This window comes from Chlamydomonas reinhardtii, chromosome 16, assembly GCF_000002595.2.
Source record: "Chlamydomonas reinhardtii strain CC-503 cw92 mt+ chromosome 16, whole genome shotgun sequence".
NCBI lineage: Eukaryota > Viridiplantae > Chlorophyta > Chlorophyceae > Chlamydomonadales > Chlamydomonadaceae > Chlamydomonas > Chlamydomonas reinhardtii.
In genome coordinates, this window is record NC_057019.1 from 5238034 (window position 1) to 5261778 (window position 23745).

At 60.4% G+C, this 23745-nt stretch overlaps 1 protein-coding gene across 3 annotated transcripts in view; it reads left to right on the forward strand.

Annotated features, from left to right (window-relative positions):
* The first annotated feature begins 58 nt into the window (after nt 1-58).
* CHLRE_16g682550v5 (uncharacterized protein) overlaps nt 59-23745 on the forward strand; it is a 46332-nt gene continuing 22645 nt past the window's right edge. The window contains exons 1-60 of one of the 3 annotated variants that reach the window (XM_043071466.1): nt 59-916; nt 1111-1467; nt 1661-1880; nt 2077-2232; nt 2324-2441; nt 3414-3504; nt 3721-3856; nt 4003-4160; nt 4673-4818; nt 4982-5077; nt 5345-5468; nt 5696-5841; nt 6139-6266; nt 6580-6653; nt 6846-6881; nt 7158-7220; nt 7609-7722; nt 7880-7949; nt 8089-8189; nt 8305-8410; nt 8589-8638; nt 8790-8932; nt 9407-9607; nt 9829-10095; nt 10320-10482; nt 10674-10862; nt 10965-11033; nt 11245-11352; nt 12274-12463; nt 12645-12820; nt 13003-13238; nt 13421-13646; nt 13850-13962; nt 14207-14376; nt 14670-14755; nt 14901-15016; nt 15260-15349; nt 15585-15711; nt 15900-15998; nt 16180-16360; nt 16614-16776; nt 16942-17173; nt 17317-17456; nt 17661-17823; nt 18126-18203; nt 18426-18569; nt 18744-18827; nt 19017-19184; nt 19393-19606; nt 19749-19957; nt 20193-20432; nt 20603-20713; nt 20842-21006; nt 21171-21351; nt 21561-21706; nt 21929-22173; nt 22365-22563; nt 22723-22803; nt 23021-23165; nt 23312-23706. In XM_043071466.1, coding sequence (XP_042915983.1) covers nt 694-916; nt 1111-1467; nt 1661-1880; nt 2077-2232; nt 2324-2441; nt 3414-3504; nt 3721-3856; nt 4003-4160; nt 4673-4818; nt 4982-5077; nt 5345-5468; nt 5696-5841; nt 6139-6266; nt 6580-6653; nt 6846-6881; nt 7158-7220; nt 7609-7722; nt 7880-7949; nt 8089-8189; nt 8305-8410; nt 8589-8638; nt 8790-8932; nt 9407-9607; nt 9829-10095; nt 10320-10482; nt 10674-10862; nt 10965-11033; nt 11245-11352; nt 12274-12463; nt 12645-12820; nt 13003-13238; nt 13421-13646; nt 13850-13962; nt 14207-14376; nt 14670-14755; nt 14901-15016; nt 15260-15349; nt 15585-15711; nt 15900-15998; nt 16180-16360; nt 16614-16776; nt 16942-17173; nt 17317-17456; nt 17661-17823; nt 18126-18203; nt 18426-18569; nt 18744-18827; nt 19017-19184; nt 19393-19606; nt 19749-19957; nt 20193-20432; nt 20603-20713; nt 20842-21006; nt 21171-21351; nt 21561-21706; nt 21929-22173; nt 22365-22563; nt 22723-22803; nt 23021-23165; nt 23312-23706 — 9166 coding nt within the window. In that variant the 5' untranslated portion in view covers nt 59-693. Of the gene's footprint in view, nt 917-1110; nt 1468-1660; nt 1881-2076; nt 2233-2323; nt 2442-2888; nt 3212-3413; nt 3505-3720; nt 3857-4002; nt 4161-4672; nt 4819-4981; nt 5078-5344; nt 5469-5695; nt 5842-6138; nt 6267-6579; nt 6654-6845; nt 6882-7157; nt 7221-7608; nt 7723-7879; nt 7950-8088; nt 8190-8304; nt 8411-8588; nt 8639-8789; nt 8933-9406; nt 9608-9828; nt 10096-10319; nt 10483-10673; nt 10863-10964; nt 11034-11244; nt 11353-11758; nt 12042-12273; nt 12464-12644; nt 12821-13002; nt 13239-13420; nt 13647-13849; nt 13963-14206; nt 14377-14669; nt 14756-14900; nt 15017-15259; nt 15350-15584; nt 15712-15899; nt 15999-16179; nt 16361-16613; nt 16777-16941; nt 17174-17316; nt 17457-17660; nt 17824-18125; nt 18204-18425; nt 18570-18743; nt 18828-19016; nt 19185-19392; nt 19607-19748; nt 19958-20192; nt 20433-20602; nt 20714-20841; nt 21007-21170; nt 21352-21560; nt 21707-21928; nt 22174-22364; nt 22564-22722; nt 22804-23020; nt 23166-23311; nt 23707-23745 lie in introns of those variants that run through there. The other 2 variants (XM_043071467.1, XM_043071468.1) reach the window with 2 other exon arrangements.

Genomic DNA, 23745 nt, shown 5'->3' on the forward strand with positions numbered 1-23745 from the left:
TGATCGGTGATGGGCTAACCCACCTGTTGAAATATTATTGTCCAACACAGGAATCCACATGACCGCGACTGTTCGACGCGATGGAAGTCTCAAAATTCGACGCCTTTCCATTCAATCAGCATCGATTATAAGAAACAACGACATCTACCAGTCACAGAAGTATCCCTGCTCAGAGCACAGGCCCTCACCCAGCGACCCTGCTGCCGAGAAATACGATCCTTACATCAACTTAGAATTATATCTGACACACGCAAGCGATGTGCATAAGGATTTTTAAGCGAAACCAGCGCAACGCTCGTGCTGGGAAGCCGGGCCCCGTCATCCGAAACCGTGGGCACAAAAAGTACTTCGCTTAATGCAATTTTATCAAATTACTCTCAGCATATATATCAATAATAGGTCAGCGACGCCGGTGCAGTTTCACTTCTCCGGCGTTTCTGTGACCGCTGCGTATTGACAGTGAGCTTGGATGTCTCTCGCAATAAACATACATTGAGGTTGCATTCGAGCTTGTGACGAGTGGGCACTAAGCCGGAGCCCATCGCAGCTGCTCAAGCAGCAGTCACGACTAAGGCATGTCTTAGGCGGAGCTTCTTCTCCTCGCGCGTACTGGCCGGTCGTGGACCAATGATCGGAGGTGGGGCAATCAGTGGTCCAGCTCTCTGCCTGAGCGGGCGAGTCACAGGCAAGGACATGCACGGTCAACGAAGGTCGGCAGCAGTGGTCACGGCAGCAGCGGTGTCGTGGCATCAGCTAGCACGGGACCCCTGCCGCCGGCGGCCGCGCTGGCGGCAGCGTCAGGCATCAGCGGTGCGCCGCTTGGCTGCAACGCCAGCACTTGTACGGCTACTTCTCTTGCTGGTCCCGCCGCTGCTGCTGCTGTGGGCGACGCCCACTCTGGCACAGGCCCCACCAGGTAAACTCAGCACGCAGGCTTGCTTGCGTTATTTCGTTCCTGTCTGCTGACTGCTGAAGCTGATGAGTTCGCTTTTCACTTGGACCTTCACGCACTGACACGTGCCCACGCACCCCATCAATCTACATAGCATCCTTACAATGGCGCTTCGTCTTACCGTATTTTGCAACTTGGCCCATGCCGTTTCCCTCCAGCGTATCCCCCATCACAGCCGCCCAGCAGTGCTCCCAGCAGCCCCTACCCCGCCGCTGGTAGCATGCCGCCGCCCAGCCCACCATCCGCGCCACCGGGAACACCAGCAGTAGCGTCTTCGCCGCCACCTGGCCTGCCGCCACTACTACCGGTGTCGGCGCCGCCGTCACCTGCGCCAACGCACCCACAAACCCCGCCGCCCCCCGCACCGTCGCCCCCCGCACCGTCGCTCCCCGCACCGTCGTCGCCGCCTCCGGCACCGTTGCCGCCTCCCGCGCCGCCGCCGGTGCCTACAGGGCCATGGGCACAGCTGGCGGCATTGCTGGACGTGCAGGCGGCCATGGCGGTGCCGTACACGGGTATGTGGGCAACGGTGTGCACTTTCGTAGCCGCCCACTGGCCCCGCTGTGCCCGCGCCGCTGTGTGATCAACCTGTATGAAGATATGGGTTTAAAACTCCGGACACCTCATCGCGTCCTTACTTGCCGCCTGACCAAAGCGAGCCGCCCAACCCCGCCCACCCGTATGTAACAATCCCGTGCGTGTTTGCAGACTGGAACAACACGCAGCCGTGCGGGCCCCCCGTCTGGTCCCACGTCACATGCGACGGGAGCGGTAACGTGATAGGGCTGGTGCGGCAGGGGCCGGCGGCGGCCGGCCCGGCTGGCTGCCCGCCTGCCTCGCTCACCGCCCTGACGGGTCTGCAGAGCTTGGTGTGGGCGGTGCCGCCGCTCAACTCCACCTACACGTGCGACTGGCCGGCCATAGCAAGGTGTGTGGACTTGTGCGCACCATGCCCACGTGCTTCTGACCCCGCATGCAGCTACTACAGGCCAGCTGTGACGCCCGCCCGTGCGCCGCCCATGCGCCGGGCCCGTGCGCCGTCCTGCTAGCCAGCTTTGTTGCCACTGCGCGTGTGGGCTCCTCCTGACGTGCTTTTCCCATCTACCTGACATCACGTGCCGCAGTCTGACGGCCTTGACGCGGCTGGAGATGCACGGCCTGTTCAGTCCCGCCGCCGCCTCGGCGTCGCTGGCAAACCTGCACAGCTATGCCACTTTGACAAACCTGGTGGATCTGGATCTCTCCAATACGCCCATCTATGAGGGCCTCATCACCACCAGGTGCGTCTGAACAGGTCGAATGTATGGGTATAGCAAGTGTCAAGCCCCCCAGCTCACCATGCCTGATGTCGACCTGTCTCTCAACTCGCAGCGCCAGCCATGCCTTCTCGGCGCTCGTGGGCCTGACACGTCTGGCCCTTGCCAACACGTGCTTTGGGCGGGTGGACCCATTGGACTGGCCCACGGTGTCCCAACTGACCAACCTTAAGGTGCGTGGTGGCTGACCCCAGTAACCAGATGCCGATTGCCGGCCACACGGACATCCATATATCTAGGCCTGATTTGGTCCCATGCTGTTCTTTTGGCCAGGGAGTACAGGTTGTCAGGTTCTGTACACCTTGCCCCGCCCAAACCTGCACCGGCCCCTGCCCAAACCTGCACCTGCTGCACCTGCTGCACCTGCTGCCCAAACCCGCACCTGCCCCGCCCAAACCTGCACCTGCCCAAACCTGCCCCCGCCCAAACCTGCACCTACCCCTGCCCAAACCTGCACCTGGCGTATTAGCCAATGGGCGTACCATGCATGCATGGCTGGAGTTTTACTCCAAACACAATCCGGATACCGTACATGAAGGGGAGGGGACAACAAACGGTGTCCACACGTGTTTCTCTGCGCACGCGCAGATTTAGCCTCCCCCACTCAGAGTATTTTATATGACATACAAGGATGCTGAAACTTGGCTCCCGTCGCACTTTGCGAGGGTCGCTGTTCGCGAGGCATTCTTTCACCAGAAGCGAATTTTGAAGCCCAAGAGCATAACGTTGGTCTTTTGAGATAAAACGCAGACGACGGCAACGATACAGTCTTAAATGCGGGCGACATATACGAGGTTGTCGAGCATGTTAACCGTGATTTTACCGATTAGATCGAAAAGAAGGAATTCTAGGTTTGCGTGGTATGTACATAATACTGGCTAGACAGCGGCTGCTAAATTGGACCTCAACCTCACGACTGTGTCGGGCCGTGTCAAGCTGAGCGGTACGCAGCCCCAGACGCCACGCAACATCACAGCTATATACGTGAATGGGCGCACGTTCCCACGTGCGCCACGTCTATGTCACCGGGAGGGCACATTTGTACAACCACGGTTGTGCATGTTACAGCACATACCGTTTGACCCCTCTCCCAGACCGGCGTCACACCCGTGTGAAGGTATCATGGTGTTGCGTGATGGCCCCAGGTGCTCAACCTAACCAATGCAATGGGCCGCAACTGGGACGGCGTGGCACCGCACAATGCCTCCTGCGGCCGCATCTCCGACCTGTGGATAGGTGAGTGCAGTGACGTTACTTTATTTGTCCTGACGCGCAGCCCACATGACCAGCGGCCAAATAATGACAAGGCCTGAGACAGGAACTGTTACATGTCCGGCCGGTTACATGTCCGCGGCCTGGTCTTCTCCTGGATGGGGTTAACCGGGGTCCTTAGGCCGCATCCTCGTCCAGGCGCCGCGCCCCACCCGCGCGGCACGTGTCTGCGCTGTACAGGCCTGGCGGACCACCCATCACTGGAGGTGCTCTCGTTCGACAACAATGGGCCGCGAGTGGATGGAGCTTTTCCCTCCGTCTACTTTTCTTCGACAAAGGCCCTAGCGGCCCGCCTGCGGCGACTGTATGTGCACAAGTGGGTGTTACTTGCCTTAGTACTTCAGATGTGGCGTGCATGAAATGACACGTGCGTCTGCGTGCGCGCGGTCACCCTGCTGCACGGAAACGTCGTGCACGCGCGCGCAATGAACGCCTACTACTGGGCCTCAAATGCCCGTGCAGGAACAACATGATGAACACGATCCCCGCCACCTCCATCGACACGGTGTCTGTGCCGCACCTGGAGGCGCTCACACTGTGGGGCAATCCGTTGCTGTGCGGCGCGCTGCCCAGCGGCGGCGCCACGTCGCTGTGCCTAGACTACAGCGGCACCAAGCTGGGTGCGTGCGTGCACGTGCGTGTGTGTGCAAGGGGCTGCATGCTGGAGCATGACGCACGGGCCTGATGGTTGCGAGCCACTGCCGTTTCATATGGAACAGTGCGCGTTCGCTGCTTCTTGGCAGGCTGCCGTAGCGTTACTATGATTGACCCTTGACAGAGGGTGGTGGCTGTGCCAAGGCGCTTTGTGGCCATGGAGGCAGTAGCAGCAGCGGTGACAGCAGCAAAGGCGCTGTAGGATGCTACCACCTCAGAGAAGGGGGCGGCGGCGGGGGCGGTGGCGGCAGCGGCGGCGGCGGGGGCGGCGGCGGGGGCGGGGGGCGGCGGCGGGGGCGGGGGCGGCGGCGGGGGCGGGGGCGGCGGCGGGGGCGGGGGCGGCGGCGGGGGCGGCGGCGGAGGTCATTGACCTGTGCGACAGTGACTGAGTTTTCAACAGGTGGGCTTTAGTAGATAGTGCTCAATAAAGTGCGTAATCTTCGGCTGATAAGTCCTGTGATGATGCCCACACCCATAGGTATGTCCTGCACCGTCGCCGGTCAGGTCTTGGGCTTCCCGGTTCCCGGCACCGACTGCACGCCCGTCAACGCCACCGCCGCCCTGGTTGGCATTGACATGCCCCAAGACCTGCCAGCCGTGCAGGCGGCGGCTGTGGCTCTGCAGGTAGGCGGTGCGATGAGTGATTGCCCAGAGCAAGTGGACTGCTGCTTTGTGCATGCACGTGTGATGAGGGGCGCGCGTGGGCGGCGGGTCCTCACAGGTGGTGCGTGAGGTTGCGACTGACTTGCGTTATCCATTCCGCATACCGTATACCGTACACATGCAGGTGTTTCGCAACGGCTCATCGGCCAACGCGGCGGCGCTATCGAGCTGGGGAGCAGGCGGCAATCCTTGCCTGTGGCGCGGGGTGCAGTGCGACACGGTACGTGGATCATGGCTGTGGTGACTGCGCATGGTTCAGACAGCAGGCTGTACGTAATGGGTTGGGACGGGGGGCGGGAATACAGGGTGGGACACGGGATAGGGTTGCGTGCATTGGGCAAGTGGGATAGGGGTACGGCACACAGGCATCATCTACGTGCGCGCACGTCATTGTGCATCTGAACTTGCTGCTCCTGGTTTCGTTCCCGTCCAAACGCGCTTGTGCTCCCACCGGTGCCGCTGCCGGTTTCCACAATGTGCCGCACAGAACTTACAAGTGGCGGTTCTGGAACTGGCCGGACTCAACCTGACGGGCCCTGTGCCCGCCGGCGGCCCGCTCACGTCGTTGCGCGCACTTAGCCGGCTTGACCTGTCGCGCAACAACTACACCGGTAGGTGTGTGCCCCTGGCTTCTGCGGCCACGAGGGAACAAGCAATGCAGCATCGCAGCCTTATCGAGAAGATGAATGCCGAGAGCGTGTTGATTGAGTGTACGCTGCGAGCCTCCTGCTGCACGCCCACATCACTACTACTGCGGCATAGAGCGCGATGTTTAACTGCCTCGCACCATACCGCCTCACCTTGGTGCGCGCTTCCCTCCGCACGTGCTTGCACGCAGGCACCATCCCTGCCGCCAACCTGGCCTCCTTCACCGCTCTAACCTACCTGTCACTAGCCGGCAACCAACTGGGCGGCACGCTGCCTGCCGGACTGACGGCGCTGCCCAACCTCCGGATCCTGCACCTCAGCCACAACAGCTTCGCGGTAAGACGCACGAGACCACGCTCACCCGCCTGCTAGCGCGCATTCAATCTGCCAACATTGATTGCGGTTGGTGTTTGGGGCTAGATAGCTGCTGTCATCATCGCTCGCTGCCGCTTGCCGGTAAATGACACTTGCGCCCGCCGCATCTGCTCAGATGGCAGCAACCAACCGGTGCCCCACCTACATACCGTGTAATCATGATTAACTGCGCTTCACACGTGCGTCCTGCCTGCCCGCCTACTTGCCGCCCCGCACCGCCGGCCCTACCTATCTGCCTATCTGCCGGGTCACGCGCAGGGCTCGCTACCTGCGGTGTGGTTCTCTGGCACTAACAAGCTGGGCAACGGCACCTTGTTGCGTGTGGCGTGCGGCCACTGCAACCTCACCGGCAATCTGCCGGCAATCGACGCCGGCTTCGCCTTGCCGTGAGTAGCCATGCGCGCCCCGCCGCCGCCTAGCACTGCTCGCGAGAAGCAAGTAAGACCTACCCGTACACGCACACGCAAGACGAATGGGCTATCATATGCAGCCCACATTACTATAGAGGAGTGGCCCACCCTCACAAACGCATATGCAATTTTACTACTGACAAGGGGCTGCTGCGGGCAGCGGGCGGCAGTGGTGGGGGCGGGTTTGCCCGTGACGGTGTGCGTGCGTGTCATGCGTGCCGCCGCGGGCGGCGGGATGGCTGATGACCTGTTGGTAAATGAACATGTGAAGGTGTTGGTGGCGTTGCAGGTCACTCCAACTGCCTTACAACAACTTTGCGGGCGGCATTCCGGCCTACAACCTTACTTTGAACCAGGAGCTGGGTGGGTACCGCGCGCGCGGCTGCTTGGGGGCGGCTACCTTACACTACCGGACATTGCTTGTAACTCCATGGTCGATTATTTGCGGTCTGACTGATCCCGCTGTGCGAACGGAAGCCCGCTGCATTGGGCATGAATGCGTGCGCACGTCTGCTGGTGTCTGCTAATGTGCGCCTGCGCGTATGCGCCATGCAGACTTCTCCCATAACCAGCTCACTGGCCCCGCCCCAAGTAAGTTGCTGCGTATGGATGGTAATGCTGGCGCTGCAGCAGCACCTGTACCGGTCCTAGCAAGGGGGCTAATGTGCAAACGCGGGGCTCTTGCTTGCTTGCGCGCACGTTATGCATGATGGCGATGTGCGTTGACAGCCGGCGGCAGGCACATACCAAACACACGTACGTACAGGCTTCGGCGCAGCCTACCTACCTCAGATAAGCCAGTCCGTCCATGAATACAACAACGCACAAATAAACACATACATCATTGCCGTCTTCTGCCACGCACAGACTTCGGAGCCAACATCCAGCGGCTGTGCCTCAGCGGCAACATGCTGACTGGACCCTTGCCGCGTGAGTTGGAGTGCACGCACCGCACATACACACGCCGCGAGCACACGCACGAGCACTGCCTGCTATCTAGCTAGCCGCTGTGGGCGGCGGTGCCCGTGTGGTGCTGCACGCACTGGATAGACGTACGCACGCACCCGCCATTGCTGAGCTCCCAACACCATCGCATGCCATCATCTATCCACACCAGGGGTGTGCACCCCCTGATCCATACGTACCCACATGCACCCTTGCAAGGGGAAGCTGCTGGTCGATCGGTACATCATTAGTGTGACCGCATATTCGGAGCAAGAGCCACGCGCACCCCCACGCAAATCCACGCCCCTCACCCTGCCATGCACTAGTGTCAGTGCTGTAAATAACATGGAACTACGCGCTGCACTACTTGCAGCTCTTAACAACATGCAAGACGTGCGCCTGTCCACCAACAATTTCAGCGGGCCTTTGTGGCCCAGCCTGAACCCTGGAGTTTTCATCCTTGACCTGTCGTATAATCAGCTTTCTGGTGCGTGTTTTGTTTGGGATAAGAAACATCCAATCAATGATTCTACGTCTTGGAACGTGCCCCACTCATGTGATTTGGCAGCGACCAGAACCTCTCCACTTGCGCCGAATGAATGCAGTTTTACTTACCCTCCCACCATACGCACCCGCTTCTGCAGGAACGCTTCCCGCCGCCTGGTCTACTGCCACAAACTTGTCTGCGCTTTACCTGCAGGCCAATGCCCTTACGTGAGTACGGGAAGCATCGATCGCACACGGGTGGACCAGCACCAGAGCACCAAGAGGAAAGGACACGGCGGGTTACCCTGTTACATTATGTGAGGCTTGCTGGTGCACGTGTGTATTATGCCGTGATGCGGGCGTGCAGGGGTGCGCTGCCGGCGTCCTGGGGTGACATGCAGCTCGTGGCCAGCCCCGCTGTGGGCACTTCAACTCTAGCCTTTCACCTGAAGGTCCTGCACCTAAGCGGTGAGCACGTACATTCTAGGTTACGCCATCCAGGGGAATGAAATATTCTTGGATACATACTACTGCACGATACCATCGCCATCAATGATGCACATGCCATGGTTGCCTCTTCCAGGCAATCAGCTCAGCGGCCCCATCCCGGCCGAGTGGGCGTCTTTCTCGCCTTGGGGCCCGAATGCCTTTGGCTGCTTGGATCTCACCGGCAACACCAACCTGTGCGGGTGCGTGCGTGAGATTCGCCTAGCGCGTACATACGTGCATGCTTGGAGGCTCCCTGCAGACCACCACATGCATGCACCAGCCGAGGCTAAATGCCCACTGCCTGCGGTGCAGTTATCACGAGACCGGTGCGTGTCACGGTTAGTTGATGTGACAATGATGCTTGTGTACGCGTGACAGGCCTGTTCCAGAGGGCATGGTGTGCCCGCGTACTGCTGCAACAAGCATTGGTGAGTCCTTGAGGCGGTAGATGGCATGATCGATGCCATGCATGTATGGTGTCTGTGCGTTGGCTGGCGTTCCCCATCCACCGTGCTGCCCGCCTGCCTCGCTCTGAACTATTCCCATCCTACATACCCTGGATCCCCACTTCTCGTACAGGATATGACTGCGCCAACACAACGAAGCCCTTGGGGCCCAGCCTGTGCCGAAACTTCCCCTTCTGTCAAGCGCCTGCCTACTCCCAAGCGCCCGCGGACATCTACGCCTCCATTCCCCCGCCTGCGGATGCCGCCGTGAACCAGGTAGGTACGGATCAGCGGCAAACAAGGGCGGGTACATGCGTGTGAGATGGGTAGCGGGCGACATGCCCGGCACCGCCTCATGCACCTGTGAAGACCTACCTATGCCTGTGTTGGTTTCTTGGCGACGGCCCGTCGAACTCAGTTGCATGTGTGCGTGTGTGTGGATGGGGTCACCAAACAGTAAGGAATGGGGGAGGTTCTGTGGGCCCCTGTCCATCGCCGTGGTGTGACTGCCGATGTTGGTAATGCACTTCTAGCCGTAGGTTGCCTGATCACCTCCGCACACCTCCTTACAGCTCGTCTTACTCGCCCTCCATGCCGGACTTCTACTGGGGGGCCCCTCCACCTGTTGTGTCGCCACCTGCCGCCAAGCGATTACGCCATGCTCCTCCCCGACCCCGCGAGCAGTCGCTAACGACTCACCCGCACACCCGCGCGCACACACGCATGTATGAATGCCTGCCCTCTACACAGGCGCTGGTGTCACTGCAGACCGGCCAAATCGCACCCCCCGGCAACGTGTTTGCCACGTGGCGAACCAGCCTGGACACGTGCCTGTGGGATGGCGTGTACTGCGGGAACAACGGGTCGCGCGTCGACGGCCTGAGCCTGCCTCGCCGCGGCTTTACCTGGTCCTCGCCGGGCCCCTACCTCACCGCCATCGCGGGCCTCAAGGTAAGCGCGGGGTGTAACTACCGCCTTGCTTCCATGCATCACCACCATAACAGCACTGCCATAGCCACTCCCCCAGCTTCTTCCAGCCCTCTGCTTACTTGCCGCATCGCCCTGCTGCCGTCTTGACCGCCCTTTCTTGGCACCACCCCCGCCCCCATCCATGCCGGCTGCCGACTCGCGGCCTGTGCCCCCTTTCTACCTTACCACTCGCCTCCCCACAGTTCCTGAACTTGGCCCACAACAAGATTGCCGGCACCCTACCAGACTGGGACCCAGCCTCCCCCACGGCTGCCGGCCTGGCGGACATTGACCTGACCGATAACCTGATGACCGGCACCGTACCAAGCAACTGGACGGCGCTCATCAGTCTGACCTCGCTGCGGCTGGCATCTAACGCCCTGGGCGGCGGCGGCACGCCACTGCCGGCGGCGCTGGGCAGCCGGCTGCGTGCACTCAAGGTTTTGGACTTGTCGGACAACGGGTGGAACGTAAGTGCACCTGTGCGCGGCGGGTAGCAGATCTACGGTACATACTGCTTTGGTGTAAGGCCGAGCCGGCTGCTCCTTGCTCTTGCTTATAGCGCCACCGCCAGTTGCGCCAACGACCTGCCTTAATCTCGCCATACACGTACCTCCTGAGCCCGTCACGCCTGCTGAGTACCGTGTGCACATACTCCCGCACGCATTCTGTGCCTGCCCACAAACCGCCACAGACGACATTGCCCGACGCCTGGTGCTACACGGGCGGTGCGGGCGGCTCCATGACGTCACTAGAGTCACTCAAGTGCAACTTCTGCGGCCTGGGTGGGGGCGGCGCCGGCGCCCCGCTGCCACGGCTGGACTACTGTACCAACCTGCGGCAGCTGCAGCTCATCGGTGCGTCTTCCGTATCTCCGTTCTCACCCTGAATCTGAGAGCCCTATTTACCCGTGACGCACTGCCTGGAGTTTGGTGATTTGCCTCCTGGACTATGGGTCGGGAGGCCTCCACTGCGCTGGACTGTGAGGCGCACTGAATGCGGAGGTGTGTCTGGTGCGGGCCCGTTACGCTCGCGCTCCTACCTACAGGCAACAACATCGCCGGCGCCCTGACGGCGGCCTCCTTCCCGCTGCCGCAACTGACGGCCCTGGAGCTGGGAATGAATGCGCTAACCGCCATAACGGTTAATGGCTCAGATCTGGCGGCGCCCGCCGCATTGCCGGCACTGCAGAAGCTGGATCTTTCTTACAACAACATCTCGGGCACACTGCCATGCGGTGAGGGTTAAGGCATGAAAAGGTGCACACGTTCCGATGTGTTGGAAAACGGCTATCCACACGATTCATGACGACTGAACACGCTCTGCATGCCCCCTGCAGCGCTGGGGTCTTGGACCAACTTGCGACAGCTCCTGCTCCGGAGTAACAACTTCTCGGGCGCACTGCCAGGTAGGTATGCTTATCGGGTCGCACGTTGTTGCGCTCCTACTCATCAGCAAAGCGCCCACCGTTTGCAGCGCCAGTGCGTAAGCGCGCTTTGTTGCAGCTCAGCTCTCACTATTCGCTGGCTCCCTGCTGGCTCCTACATTGCGCTGCTGCACCGTTTGATGCGGTCTGATGCCGCGACTTGCCGGTGCCGTGCTCGCTGCTGTCCTTGCAGCCGAGCCGGGTGGTCTGGTCATCTCCAACACCTGCGCCAACTGCAGCCGGCTGACGCTGAAGGTGGTGGACCTGTCCTACAACAACCTGGAGGGGCCGCTGCCGGAAGGTACGATGCATGTGGGCCGAATGAACTCGTGCCTCTCGCGCCGCGTTTCTGTCAGGACTGGGTGGACTGTATTTCCAGGGCCTGCTAGCTGCTCTACCCCAGACGGGCATGATGCCGGTGTGAGAGAGGGGCCATACTAGGTCACAGGGTCAGGTCCCTGAGGCTTTCAACTGGGCATGAGCCTGAGCATGTTACATGGCATGAAGTCCATGCGCCCCACTAACTCCTTTGAGTCCGGAGGCTGGGAGGAGCCGTGGTTCGAGCCGTGTGATGGACTGATGGGGGCACGGCCCATCCAACACGGCGGCCAGGCTACGTCTCGTCATTTGCGCCACGCTCCTCCTGTATTACAAACCCTAATGTTATCGTTGAACAAATCATTTCACAAACATGATACGTGGCATCTGATACGAGTTACAAGTATACAAAGACTGGGCTGTCGCGCAAGCATGCTTCGCGCATTTCCGTCAACCCAAGCGCAAACTGACACACGCGGATATAATTACATACAGTAAAGACTACACCATGTATGAGTTTGGGTTCAAAACTGGACTGTTGCGAGAACATGCTTCGCGTGTTTCGGTCAACTAGAGCTTCGCAAACTGGCACAAGCGTCAGGAGTAATTTTCCATGTTGTATTTACGAAACTGTGTGATACCGGGAGCTATGAAGCTGCATATCCAACCCAGGTGCGGGCGGGTTCAGTGTGCGTACTTCCTCGAACCAGTGCGGTTCTACCGCCTCATCTACCCCCGGCGCTACCCTTGCTCCTGACTGCTGGGTCACACCGTTGCCCATGGACCTACCACACCCGGCCTGCCCGGCATTCCAAGCACATACTCGACCCCTGACTCGCGCGTGCCCTACCGCATGCCCTGCCGCAAGCATGCTCAATTGCGCTCGCACCCCTGGCTCACACAGGCTGGTGGCCCATGCCGTCCCTCACCGGACTCTACCTGCAGCACAACCGATTCAGCGGCCCACTGCCGTCCATCTGGGGCTCTAACTGGCCCGCATACCCAGGCGGCGCCTCCGGCGGCGGGCCGGGGTTGGTCAGCTTGCAGCTCTCCTCCAACGCGCTGACAGGCTCCATTCCCGCGTCCTGGACACGGTAAGCTTAAGCTGCAATGGGCCCCGTAGTGTGGAAACACCAGCACGTAGCGCGTGAGTGCTTGCGTGATGCCGTGGTATGGCCGGACTATGGGCCGCGTGTCCTTTTTTTAGGCGCGACGTCATGTGCACGCACGCCATGAGGTTATCATGGTTTCTCTTGCCCTTTCATCACCTTGCAGGTTTCTCCCCAACATTACGCTGGCAGTGGGTGTCAACGGGACGAACTTCACGAGCGGCACCGGGGCCGGCGCACTGCAGTGCCTGGGCCTGCGCTACAACCGCGCGCTGTGCGGCGCACGGCTGAGCCCTATGACGTGGCAGGACGACTGCGCCAGCGTGGCCGGCACACTCCTGGGTGAGGGGTTGTAGCGTGTAGTGCACACGCGTGCATGGTGACATTTTCACGTGCTGTCCAGGGACAGAGGAACGCGCTGCATGCGCTGCCCCCCCCCCCCTGCTATGTGAGTCCCCATCCAGCCATGGGCAGTGCTTATCCTGCCCTTCGTTCATGTATGCTCTTTCTCTGCCGCCGCGCAGACAAGAACTGTTCCACTCTGGCGCCGCTGCCGCTCCCTGCCTGTCCAACATTGCTCCTGCCTGGGGCATGCGACCCGCTGCCGCCGCTGTACAAGGACCTGCCCACGCCCACGCCGCGTCAGGGCCTGGTGGAGGCTGCGCCACGCGCCAACGCGGGCCCGGACGTGCAGCCCCTGCAGGACCTCAAGGCAAACATCCTTGCCTCCAACAACACCTTTGTGTCCTCCACCAACACCGTAAGCCCTTAGTAATTTTCGTCATGCTTGAGCCCGAGTACCCGCCCCATGCCTGCTTTCGTGCCTGCCCTGGCCAGGCCTGCCGTGCTTGCTTTGGACGTATTCCTGTTTGTGAGCACATAGTAAACAATCCTGCTGCCATAGCCATAGTAACATGTGCTTATTTTCCGCCAACTCGCCAGCCGCTGGTGAGTGAGCTTTTCAACAGCTGGGACGCCAACATGGAGCCCTGCTCCACGCACACGTGCGTGCCGTGCCGCCTGGGAGGCGGCGGGCCCCCGTGCGGCATGTCATACGCCACATGGGCGAACATGACGGGCAACAGCAACGCCGCCAGCAGCAACGCCACCACATGCAACTACATGTACGTCTCCTGCGAGGCTGGCCGCGTCGTGGGCATCCATTTGAGTGAGTCGGGCGGCTGCTGGGGTTGGGGCGTGCGGGGTGGCATGTGAACCGTTCACCGTATGTCTGATCACCACGCTTGCTGGTTATGGTCCGCCACAAGCCCAGTGATCTATGTGTGTTTCACACTATCTCGTACCTCTCTCCGTATGCTTCTCTACGTAACATGTGTCCACCGCATGCACCTGTAAACCGGGCTTTTCCAGACCTGAACGGCGACACAGAGGTGGCGTCTATCGCCGCCTCGCCTCCCCTGCTGGGCTGTGTGGCTCTACCGTACTCGCTGTCCACCATGACGCCACTCAAGTATCTGGAGCTGGTGGGTGCCGCGGGCGACCTACCTACCTAGGATGCGTGACCGTGCGTGCGCGGTTATTTGGCTGGACGGGAGCGAACCGTGGCGTGCGTTGCAGGGTGTGTGCCCGCACGCCGGGAGCACAGTGGTTTTCGAAGGGCGCGGGGGAATCGCCCGCGCCCGCTCATCTTGCAAGGATACACAGGGCCCAGGCCAACCCATCCCAGGGCTGTCGTCCATGTCTGCGCGGTTTTCCGTTCCTGCACAGGGCCGGGTGGCGATGAGTGGGACCATGCCACCGAGTTACAGCAGCCTAACGGCGCTGGTCAACCTGCTGCTCACGAACGGCCCCACCGCCTCGGGCGGCGGAACTGGCGACCTGTCTGGCCCCGTACCGGTAGAGTGGGGCACTGGCATAACACTCCTGGAGAACTTGATGTGAGTCTCGACGACAGATAGACACACAGTTTGCTGGGGTAGCTAGGGGCCCTTAAATTAACACTGCGGCACCTACATCACGCAATGTGTACGGCAGCCCTGCGCGCACACGTCTATGTCCGCTGTTAGGGAAGGTGTGAATGCTACGCGATGCAACCGCAGCAGCGCAATTGTATGTGGACATGACATGATCGCGGGGGGGGGGCGCGCGTTGACGGGACATATGCTTATATCCTCCACCCCACGGTAGCAACACTGAGTGTGGACCCTGCCATCTACCATATTCACTTCAGGTTGCACGTGGCCACAACTAGCATCGCGGCGTGGGCACACGACTGGCAGATCTACGGGCTACCCTACCTCAAGAGTCTCTCCCTCAGTAAGATCAAGCCTCCCGTACCGTCACTCTATCTACTTGCTTCCTGGCTTTCGGGGCCAGGGTACGGTCGCCACAAAGCAGCACCTACTAGTCCTACGATTGGTACTGCTTCCACGTTGGCGTATCCTTGCTTGCATGCATGCAGGGGGTGAGGGCGACAACTCGATGCAGGTGGCTGATGTCTTCTTCATTGTGAGACTTGCATCACTCACACGTTTGGAGCTGTCTGGAAGGGCCGTCAGCGGTGGACTAGACCAAATGGTGCGTGCGAATGGCGCATCGTTAGTTCTGTTTGTTAGAGAGCACAAAGGAAAGGAAACACGCAGGACTGTGCGTGCGATGCGTTGTGGGTTGGGCTGCAATTTACTCATGCGTGCTCGGTTCGGGTGAAGGCGGTCACGCTTGCCTATCCGTCATCAGTAGAACTTACTAACCATGGCTTGTCGTACTCACTCTTTGTTGCTTGCCGTACGGCTCACGCAATGCTTGCTTGTGATGCTGCAGGCGTGGCTTGGGACCAAGAGTTCTTTGAGCGTCCTTCGCATCAAGGATTGTGCCGTCCTAGGCGGAAGCATCCCAATCGAATGGCAGAGTGTGAGTCCCAGTTGCACCTTCCCTCTTTTGCGTTCCTTAATCATCTTAGCATGCATTATTTGATGCTTTTATGAGTGCCTCTGGTACCTCCAACGCGCAGCAAATGGGTGTCCCAAAGTAACCGGGCCACAACAGCGTACGTGCGAGGCATGCAGGCCCGGAAGCACAGCAGCACTCATTACCGTATTCCATCCCGCCGCGCGCCTGACCGTGCCGTACGTGCCATGCTGCACAGGCGAACTTCACGCTGACGGAAATGACACTGAGTGGGCTGCCCGCGGTTTCGGGGACGCTGCCAGCATGGCTGACGCAGCACATGGCAAGTGGCTCGGTCCTCAAGCTGGATCACTGCGGCTTCACTGGTGAGCGAGGGGTTTCGCTCACGCTCCCATATGTACTTATGGCGCCGCTACATGGAGGCGTTGCCTTACAAGCAGCCTTGCGTGACTAAAACGTGCGGTGCGTGATTTGCGTCCCCGTGATCGCGTGCGCCGCTGGCTTAAGGGATACTGATTGTGCAATGGTGTGGCCGGGTGGCTGCTGTGTGCAGGCGTGCTGCCTGCGGCATGGGGCATGGCCAATGCCACGGGTTCGCCCCCGCGAGCTGCGTACTTCAAGACCCTGGTTCTGACTGGAAACCATCTGTCAGGTGCGGTTGCCAGGAGGGTTGCGTGCCGGTCAGGGGCTAGTGGGCTGAGTTGGCCCTAGGTCTCTGTGCCGGCGACTTCACCCCATCAAACGCAATGATTGCCATGCTTGCATGCATTATACATATCTTGCCTAACTCTATCTACCCCCACGATCTACCCTCATCACGCGCTGCTGAGCAGGCGTCCTCCCTGACACCTGGGCCGACCTGGTGTACCGCTCTACCTCTATCAGCATGTGCTGCCAGACCCCGGCTGTTGCGGGGTCGGGACAGGAGCTGCGCGGGCCCATTCCAACCAGCTGGCTTGCGGCTTCCACCACCTTCGCGCCTGCCCCGCCCAGTCTCACATCGCTGAACCTTAGGTGCGGTGCATTGGCTCGATCTCATGTGGGTCGGATAGGAACGTCCTCGTGCTCTGACAATCATGAGCTCATGAAGAACATGTGCTGCCAGGGACGGGTACAGGATGGAACATTCAAGGAGGCCCGCTTGTAACGGCGGCGCCCGCCCGGTTCCATCACCCATCCACCACCTACTTACGAATGCCAATGAGCGAGTATCACTCATTTGCATGCATTACTGACTGACCCCCTCGCTTCCATGGTCACTCCGCAGCGGCCTGAACTGCCTATGCGGCGACGTGGCGGGCAGCTGGCTCACCACCACGGCAGGCCTGGCGCTGTCGTTGCCTGCCACTATGGGCACGTCGTGCGACGACGTGACGTGCTCGGGCGCGGGCGAGGGACCCATGCTGATGCGGCTCAAGTCCGAGCTGCAGGTAGGTGCGGAGAGGGGGTGCTCGTAAGTGCATGGGGCTGTATGGCAGCAGTGAAAGAGGTGCGCAGGCGTCAATCAGTAGCTAGCCTCAATGACTTGCGCCTTTTCAGCGTTAGGATATGTTGAAGAAGGCCTAAATTCCAACGCGTTCTCGCCCGGCGGCCAGGCCGCAACTACCGCCGCCAACGCCTCCGACTGGTCGCTGGCGGCGGCCGCCATCTTTGACTCCTGGAGCAACGTTACTGGCGCGCCTCCGCCCTGCATTGACGCCCCCTGCGCGGTGTCCCTGGCGGGCCAGACGGCAGGGGCGACGGATCCGAATGGCTCGGGCCTGCCGCTGTGTGTGTGGCGCCACTTGAGCTGTACGGCAGATCAGCGAGTATCGGGTATTTTCCTTGGTGAGTTGGCTTGGGGTTCTACATACCGTGTGCGGTTGCAAACCACTCGTGATGACGGGGGCGTCTGCAGCTGGGCGGCGTCCTGACATGCCTTTGGCGACCTGACATGCCTTTGTCACCACATGCATACACCCCTATCACAGGCTGGGAGTCACTGCCTGGCAACAGCAGCAACCTCACAGCACTTCCTTTGCCGCTGCCGCCTGCGCTGCTGCTGACGTCTGTTCCATCTTACCTGTCGGCACTGACTGCCCTCACGACGCTGGATCTGGAGGCCTTGAAGGTGCGCACCAAGAAAAACGGGACGGACCTACTAGCGCCGTGACCACAGTGGCATGAGGAAATGCTTGCAGGCACAAGCTTTGTTAGGAGCAGGGACGACGCATGCATGAGCTTGTGTGGCCGCGCTTTGCTTGCCATGAATTTAGACAGCAGTTAGTCAGCTTCAACAGCGCACCCACGGATGCCTGCTGCTAAATTGTGACAGGTCACGAGTGGAACGCTGCCGGACGGCTGGTCGGTGATGACCGGCTTGAAGCAGCTGCGGCTGGCAGGCCTGGGGCCGGGCGTGACCGGCCCTCTCCCCAATGCATGGGGGTCGATGACTGTGCTGGAGCGTCTAAGCATCCGCGGAGGACTGGGGCTTACCGGTGAGGCAGTACGGTACGCAACACAGGCGGCTTGAGAGAGATTTATGCACACCAGTAGCTGCCTACACTGTAGGGCCTAGCTGTGATCTTAACGTGCCTGCATGGGCCCACGCAACACAGGCGGATTGAGACTGTGGGGCCTAGCTGTGACCTTAACGTGCCTGCGGGTCCGGTGATGGGTGGTGTTGATAAACACCGGTTTTGGGCATTTTCCGCGCATTTTGTATGTGCTGTTATGTTCTATGAGTGCGCACCAGCATAGCACCTTCAAACCTAGGCACAACCGCTATGCCAACGCACAGGCACGATACCCGGTAGCCCTTGGGGCGTTGTTCCGACCTTGCAATCGCTGCGGATTGAGGATGCGCCCGGAATATCAGGTACGATGTCAGTCAAGTCCTGTTGGTACGGGTCCACTTGCTGATGATGGGATAGAGCTAGACAGCCCGGCTGCGGGGTGCGTGGAGGCGTGCATGCATGCTGCTAGGTGGAGGACCCTACCTGCGGCCCCAACACACTGTACCACACGAAAATACTCCGTTATTATAACGCACAAAGCACCTTGCGTTTCACCCCTGCCCATCGCTCGCGCTGATCCGCAGGCCCGGTTCCAAATTATTACCTGCAAACAGCGGCGTTGACTGAGCTCCGGCTGCTGAGAGTGGGCGCGGTAGCCCTCAAAACAGGCTGGCCTGCAACCCTGAGCGCCGAGCCCAACACGGGACTGACGTCCGTCCGCATTAGCTGTGAGTTGGTCGATGGCATGCATGTGTGGCCTGCGTTGATGAAACTGTGAGCGAAGGTGGCTCAGCAGCGCGAGTCGTGTTCGTTCAGTATTGCTGAAGTGCAACGCGCACCCTACTCTTATACATCAGCCCGCTTAATTACCTTTCCTGCTTTAATCATGTGTATGCACGCAGCCGTGCCTGGCGCCGTGCCGCCTGGATGCCCCGCCGACCATGCGGGAGCCAAGGCGCCCGACACAGGGACCTGGTACTGCTACGGTGGGTGGGCAGCTTGGGCTTACGAGTGGCCGTGCGTGGCGATGGTGTGGTCGTGTTGACAATCAAGCATACTGCATGAGTAATAAGGCGGTTTGTGTCTGCCTAGTTAGAAACCCCGCCGCACGTGTGCGGCCCGAGGGGATCAGGGCATCATCATCTTGTGACCATGCGCTTGCATATGCATGGCAGGTCCGCTGGGAGGCCTGGTCAGGCTACGCACGGCCACGGGCGGCACTTCAGTGCAGGCACTGGCGCCGGCCCCAGCCGGGGGGTCGCCGCCCGCCGCCGGCACGGCCGTGCAACAGCTGGTGCAGAACGACACAGACGTCGGCCAGCGCTGGCACATAGAGCCCAACGGTAGGTGCGCCGCATGGGGAGGGGGCGGGGAGCATTGGCAGGTGACGCTGCGTCTGTATGCTAGGAGCGGCTTTGGTGCGTGCTCGCTTTCGCGCCAGCCTCGCTGTATTTTGCCGAAAGGCATCGTGCGGTCTGCTTCCAAACCATGCACGATGTAAACCAGTGGACCAAGTACGCACGTGCAATACACGCGCGCGCACACACGCAGGCGCCTTCCCGTTCTCGACCATACGGGAAGCGTCGTCGGGCCTGTGTCTGGGTGTGGCGGCGCCGGGGTCGGGCGCGTACGGCGGATTGGACGGGCCGTACATGGGAGCCAGCCTGGAGCTGCAGGTGTGCGGCAGTAACGGTACGACAGGCGCCGTGTACGACACGCAACGGTGGACATTCTACCGACACCCCAACCCCTCCCTCGCTGATGGGTGAGTCACGTGGGCTGGGCTCCCGATGAGGTGGCAATCGCCTTGCAAGGAGTTGGAAAGGGCGGCACCGCGGCCCTTGCCGGCGCCCCAGTGTGAACATGAAGGAGTACATTGACCCTTGCCACACACAATGTACGTGCAGGTTCATACTCTCCCCTGCCGTTGATCCGACGAAGTGCGCGGTGGTAGCGAACGGCTCCATCAGCACCGGCGGTGCAGGCCTGGCGGTGGATGGCGTTGGATCCGCCGCCACAGGCGCCGGCGTCTTCCTGACGCGCTGCAGCTCCGCCTCACCGGTGGACCAGGCGTACCTGCAGCCGGCGCGTGTTGGCTTCAACCCGCAACCTTCGGGTGCGTGAGAGGCAGGCGTCAGGCTAATAGTAGCGGGGCTTACTTGCAGGCCGCTGCGTGCGAAGCCACGGTACTCAGCCCCAATCGGCACTAGCCAGTTACTGAATTGCATTGTACGTCTCGGTGGAAATGGGCTCTGCTGGTTCTACGTCCGAAAGCTCCATGCTTACCGGGAGTGCCCAACATCTTATGCAAATTTTTTCGTGCTTCCCATGCGCGTTGCGCACCCTTGCAGACTGCATGGCGGACACGACGTATTGGTGTACCGCCGTGCCTTACCAGAATTCCACTCTGGTCGACTGCGACGGTGACGGCCTGTTGGACGCGGTGTGCACCGGCACGGGCACCAATACTTCCGGCAGGGGCGTGCGGCTCAGCACCAGGGGGTGCAGCACCGCGGCACCCGACACTGGCTGGCCGTCCGCGCCCAACAGCCTGTGCCAGCCGCTGTGGGGCGCGTCGTCGCCACCCGCGGGTATGTAAGGGCGGAACTCTCTTTTAATGTGGCTCATGATACCACAGAGACTGGATGCTGTGGAGCCGTATCAACGATACATTTGCTCCCACGTGTGTGTGGCCCAACACGCATACAAATTTGTGCATGCAATCAACCATTTAACGGATGGGTCATGGATTGAAATGCAGGCTCCCCTCCGGCAGCGCCACCGCCAAGCAGTGGGTCGTTTCGCCGGCCGTGCCCGCTGCCCAACTACGTCATAGCGGCCGCGTATGGCAATGACGGATACAGCTGCTTAGGTGAGTACCGTTGTGGGACTCATTTGGTTTTCGTCTTGCTTCCCGCATCATCTCCACTTCTCCGCCAGGATTGAACATGCATGATGTGTCGCTTTTTGGTGTGCACCACATACTTTCTGCCCCTGCAGGCCCGTTTGCAAGCCCGGTGGTCATCCTTACAAGCACCGGCCAGGACTTGGCTCTTGATGTCCCCTACAACTACCCCCAGCCTGGCGTAGCGATCTGGCAGTATGCAAGAGGCCAGGCTCTCACCATTCCGGATCCGGCGCAACTGTGGATCATCGAGCATGCAGGTGAGTTACAGGGCTACATTACGGGGTTGTTTGTGGGCTGCTGCATGCATGGAGCGCGGGCTGGCATTGGCAGTAATGTGCTGTCAACCACCGCACGGTCGTGATTATCATACCTGATGACAAACCTGCCCTGTGTCGTGGCTGGGCGCATGTCCGCTTCACAGGAAACGACACTTACACAATCCGCGACAACGGGGGAGGTTTCTGCCTCGCAGCTAAGGACGCCGCCACAGCCGACGGCACTGTGGTGGAGCTGCAGATCTGTGGCAGTGGCTACGGCTCCCCCGCGGCGCCGCACCAGCGCTGGCGACTCCGGGCTACCAGTGCCTGGATACGCTACAGCACGTAAGTTGTGGCCGCTGCCATGATAGGTACGCCCCACATGTAGAAGTGCACGCGGAATGCCCGGCTTACCAACACTCCTCCGGAATCTCCTAGTTGGCTTGTTGTGTGCTCAACTCTCACGCTTTCGTGCGTCGAATGCACCCGCCGCAATATATGCCCGCCCTAAATCCATGCCTATGCCTGCCCTTCTCATGCTGTGTCCCACACAGGTTTTACATCTCGCCCGTCCACGCGCCACACCAGTGCCTAAATATCGTCAACAACAGCTCCACCAACCAGGTTCCGCTTCAAACGCTGACATGCAACGCCTCGTCACAGTATTTCGAACTGCAGTCGCCGCCACAACAAACTAAAGGTGTGTGTTGGGAGGTGCCCAGCTGCGCGCGCGTACTACTTGCATCACTGCCTGCTATATTAAGTAGAGTTGATCGGCTTAGCTGCAGTGTGTCGTGAGAGTAACCTGGGTGCCCTTTCATGTGGCTTGGTTCTTAATGTTCTCAACGCCCCCAGGCCTTTGTCCCGTCAATCAAACAAACCCATGTATCGCCGGGCTTGCCGTTTTCCCCAACACACACAGATGCACCGGCAACTCAGTGGAGCACACTGACCGGGCTACTCCAGGGCTTCTCCGTCGCTGCAAAGAACCTTCGAGAGCTAGAGATCTCTGGTCAGCCCTGGCTGGGCGGCGGCAGCAGCGGCGGGGCGAACGGCACAGCCGCCTCCGGGCTGGGTGGGCTGGCGGGCGGCGGTTCGCAACCGCTGTCCGCGCTAACCGTAGCCAGTGGCAACGGCTTCGCCTTTCCAGTGCTGGAGAGCCTCACGGTGCGCGCGGGCAGCGGGGGTGCATGCCTCAGACGCGCATGCACCTGACGTCCTTTGATTTGCATGCATACCGCCACTGGCGCGCCCGCACCAACAATCATATGCTCACGTATGACCGTCATTGCGTTCACGTACACGTATTTCTACATAAGCTCCTTCCTCAAGCTAGCTCTTCAACCCTCGACCCTCAGCTTCGTGGCCTGGGCCTGACCGGCACCCTGCCAGGACCCGCATGGCTGAGCGGCGCCGGCGCAGCCGGTGCCCTCACATGGCTGGACCTGTCCGGCAACTCCCTCACTGGCAACCTACCCCCGGGATTTAACCTGATGTTCAATGCTTCTACTGCCGGGGATGATAATGTGCTGCTGCTTGGCGGCAACCGGCTGTCAGGTTAGATCGTGGGCGCGTGGTTGCGGAGGCGCGCCCGAACGTTGGTGCCTGTGTGAGATGCAAACAGAGGGTGCGCAGTGCCGGTGCGCTATGTAAGGGATCGAGTTGCGCCATGACCTTTATTCGTCGGCAACCTTCGCCCGCGTTGCTTGTTTGCAGGCACTCTGCCCGGCGCTTGGGTGACGAACGGCTACGCGGGGGCCTTCAACACGCTCGACCTGTCCGATAACCAGCTTACAGGTGAGTGGTGTGGGTGAGTGGTGGCTCATGCCAAAACCGAAGGCAGTTATCCGGCCAGGCACTTCGGCGGCGTAATGTCATACATCACGTGTTTGCTGCACCCTGCCTCTACCCCATCTGAGAGCTTCCCAAACGCACACCGATGCCTGCAAATCCCTCCCGCCTTTGGCCAGCAGCCATCCACATGCGCCGCCCATCTGCCGTCGCGCACACACAGGCCTGTTTCCTTACGAGTGGGCGTCGCTCATCTACAGCTCACGCGCGGTGAAGCTTGCCAACAACCTGCTGCGCGGCGCCATCAGTCCCAGGTGGCAGACCTACACCAGCACCTACGGCCCGGCTCTTGCACTGCTGGATATAAGGTATGCCGTATGCACCAGTACCATGCGGATGAGCTGCGTAGCCGCATGAGGATGTTTCATTGTATCCATGCGATTTCCATGTATCCATGACCCTGACATAGGCGTTTCTCTGAGTTTACGCGTCACACGCTCTCTCTATGTCGCAGGAACAATAACTGCACCTGCAGCGCCCCCGTACTTAACGGCACCTGGATTGCCGCCCGTGTAGCCGCTGGCAGCCTCTCGGTGCTGACCACGGGTTCCTTCGCTGCTGACTGCCTAAACACGCCGTGCGCCAGCCCAGATGAGGTCCAGAGCGCACTCATTGACCTCAAAGCCGCGATCACCAACGCCACCGGAGCTTCTGAAGCTGATGTGATTAACACCTTCGACACCTGGCTGCCGAATGTGCGCCCGTGCGGCAACGCGACGGCGAACGGAGGCACGTGCGTGCTTTGCCGACGCAACCAGACGTGTGGCGCTCCTGCCAACGCGACGTCGCACTACTGCGGCTATCGTTACATCACCTGCGCGGGCGGCGCGGTCACCGGCATCTACCTGAGTAAGTCGCCTTTCTGCGCCCGTAGTTGCTTGTTGCACG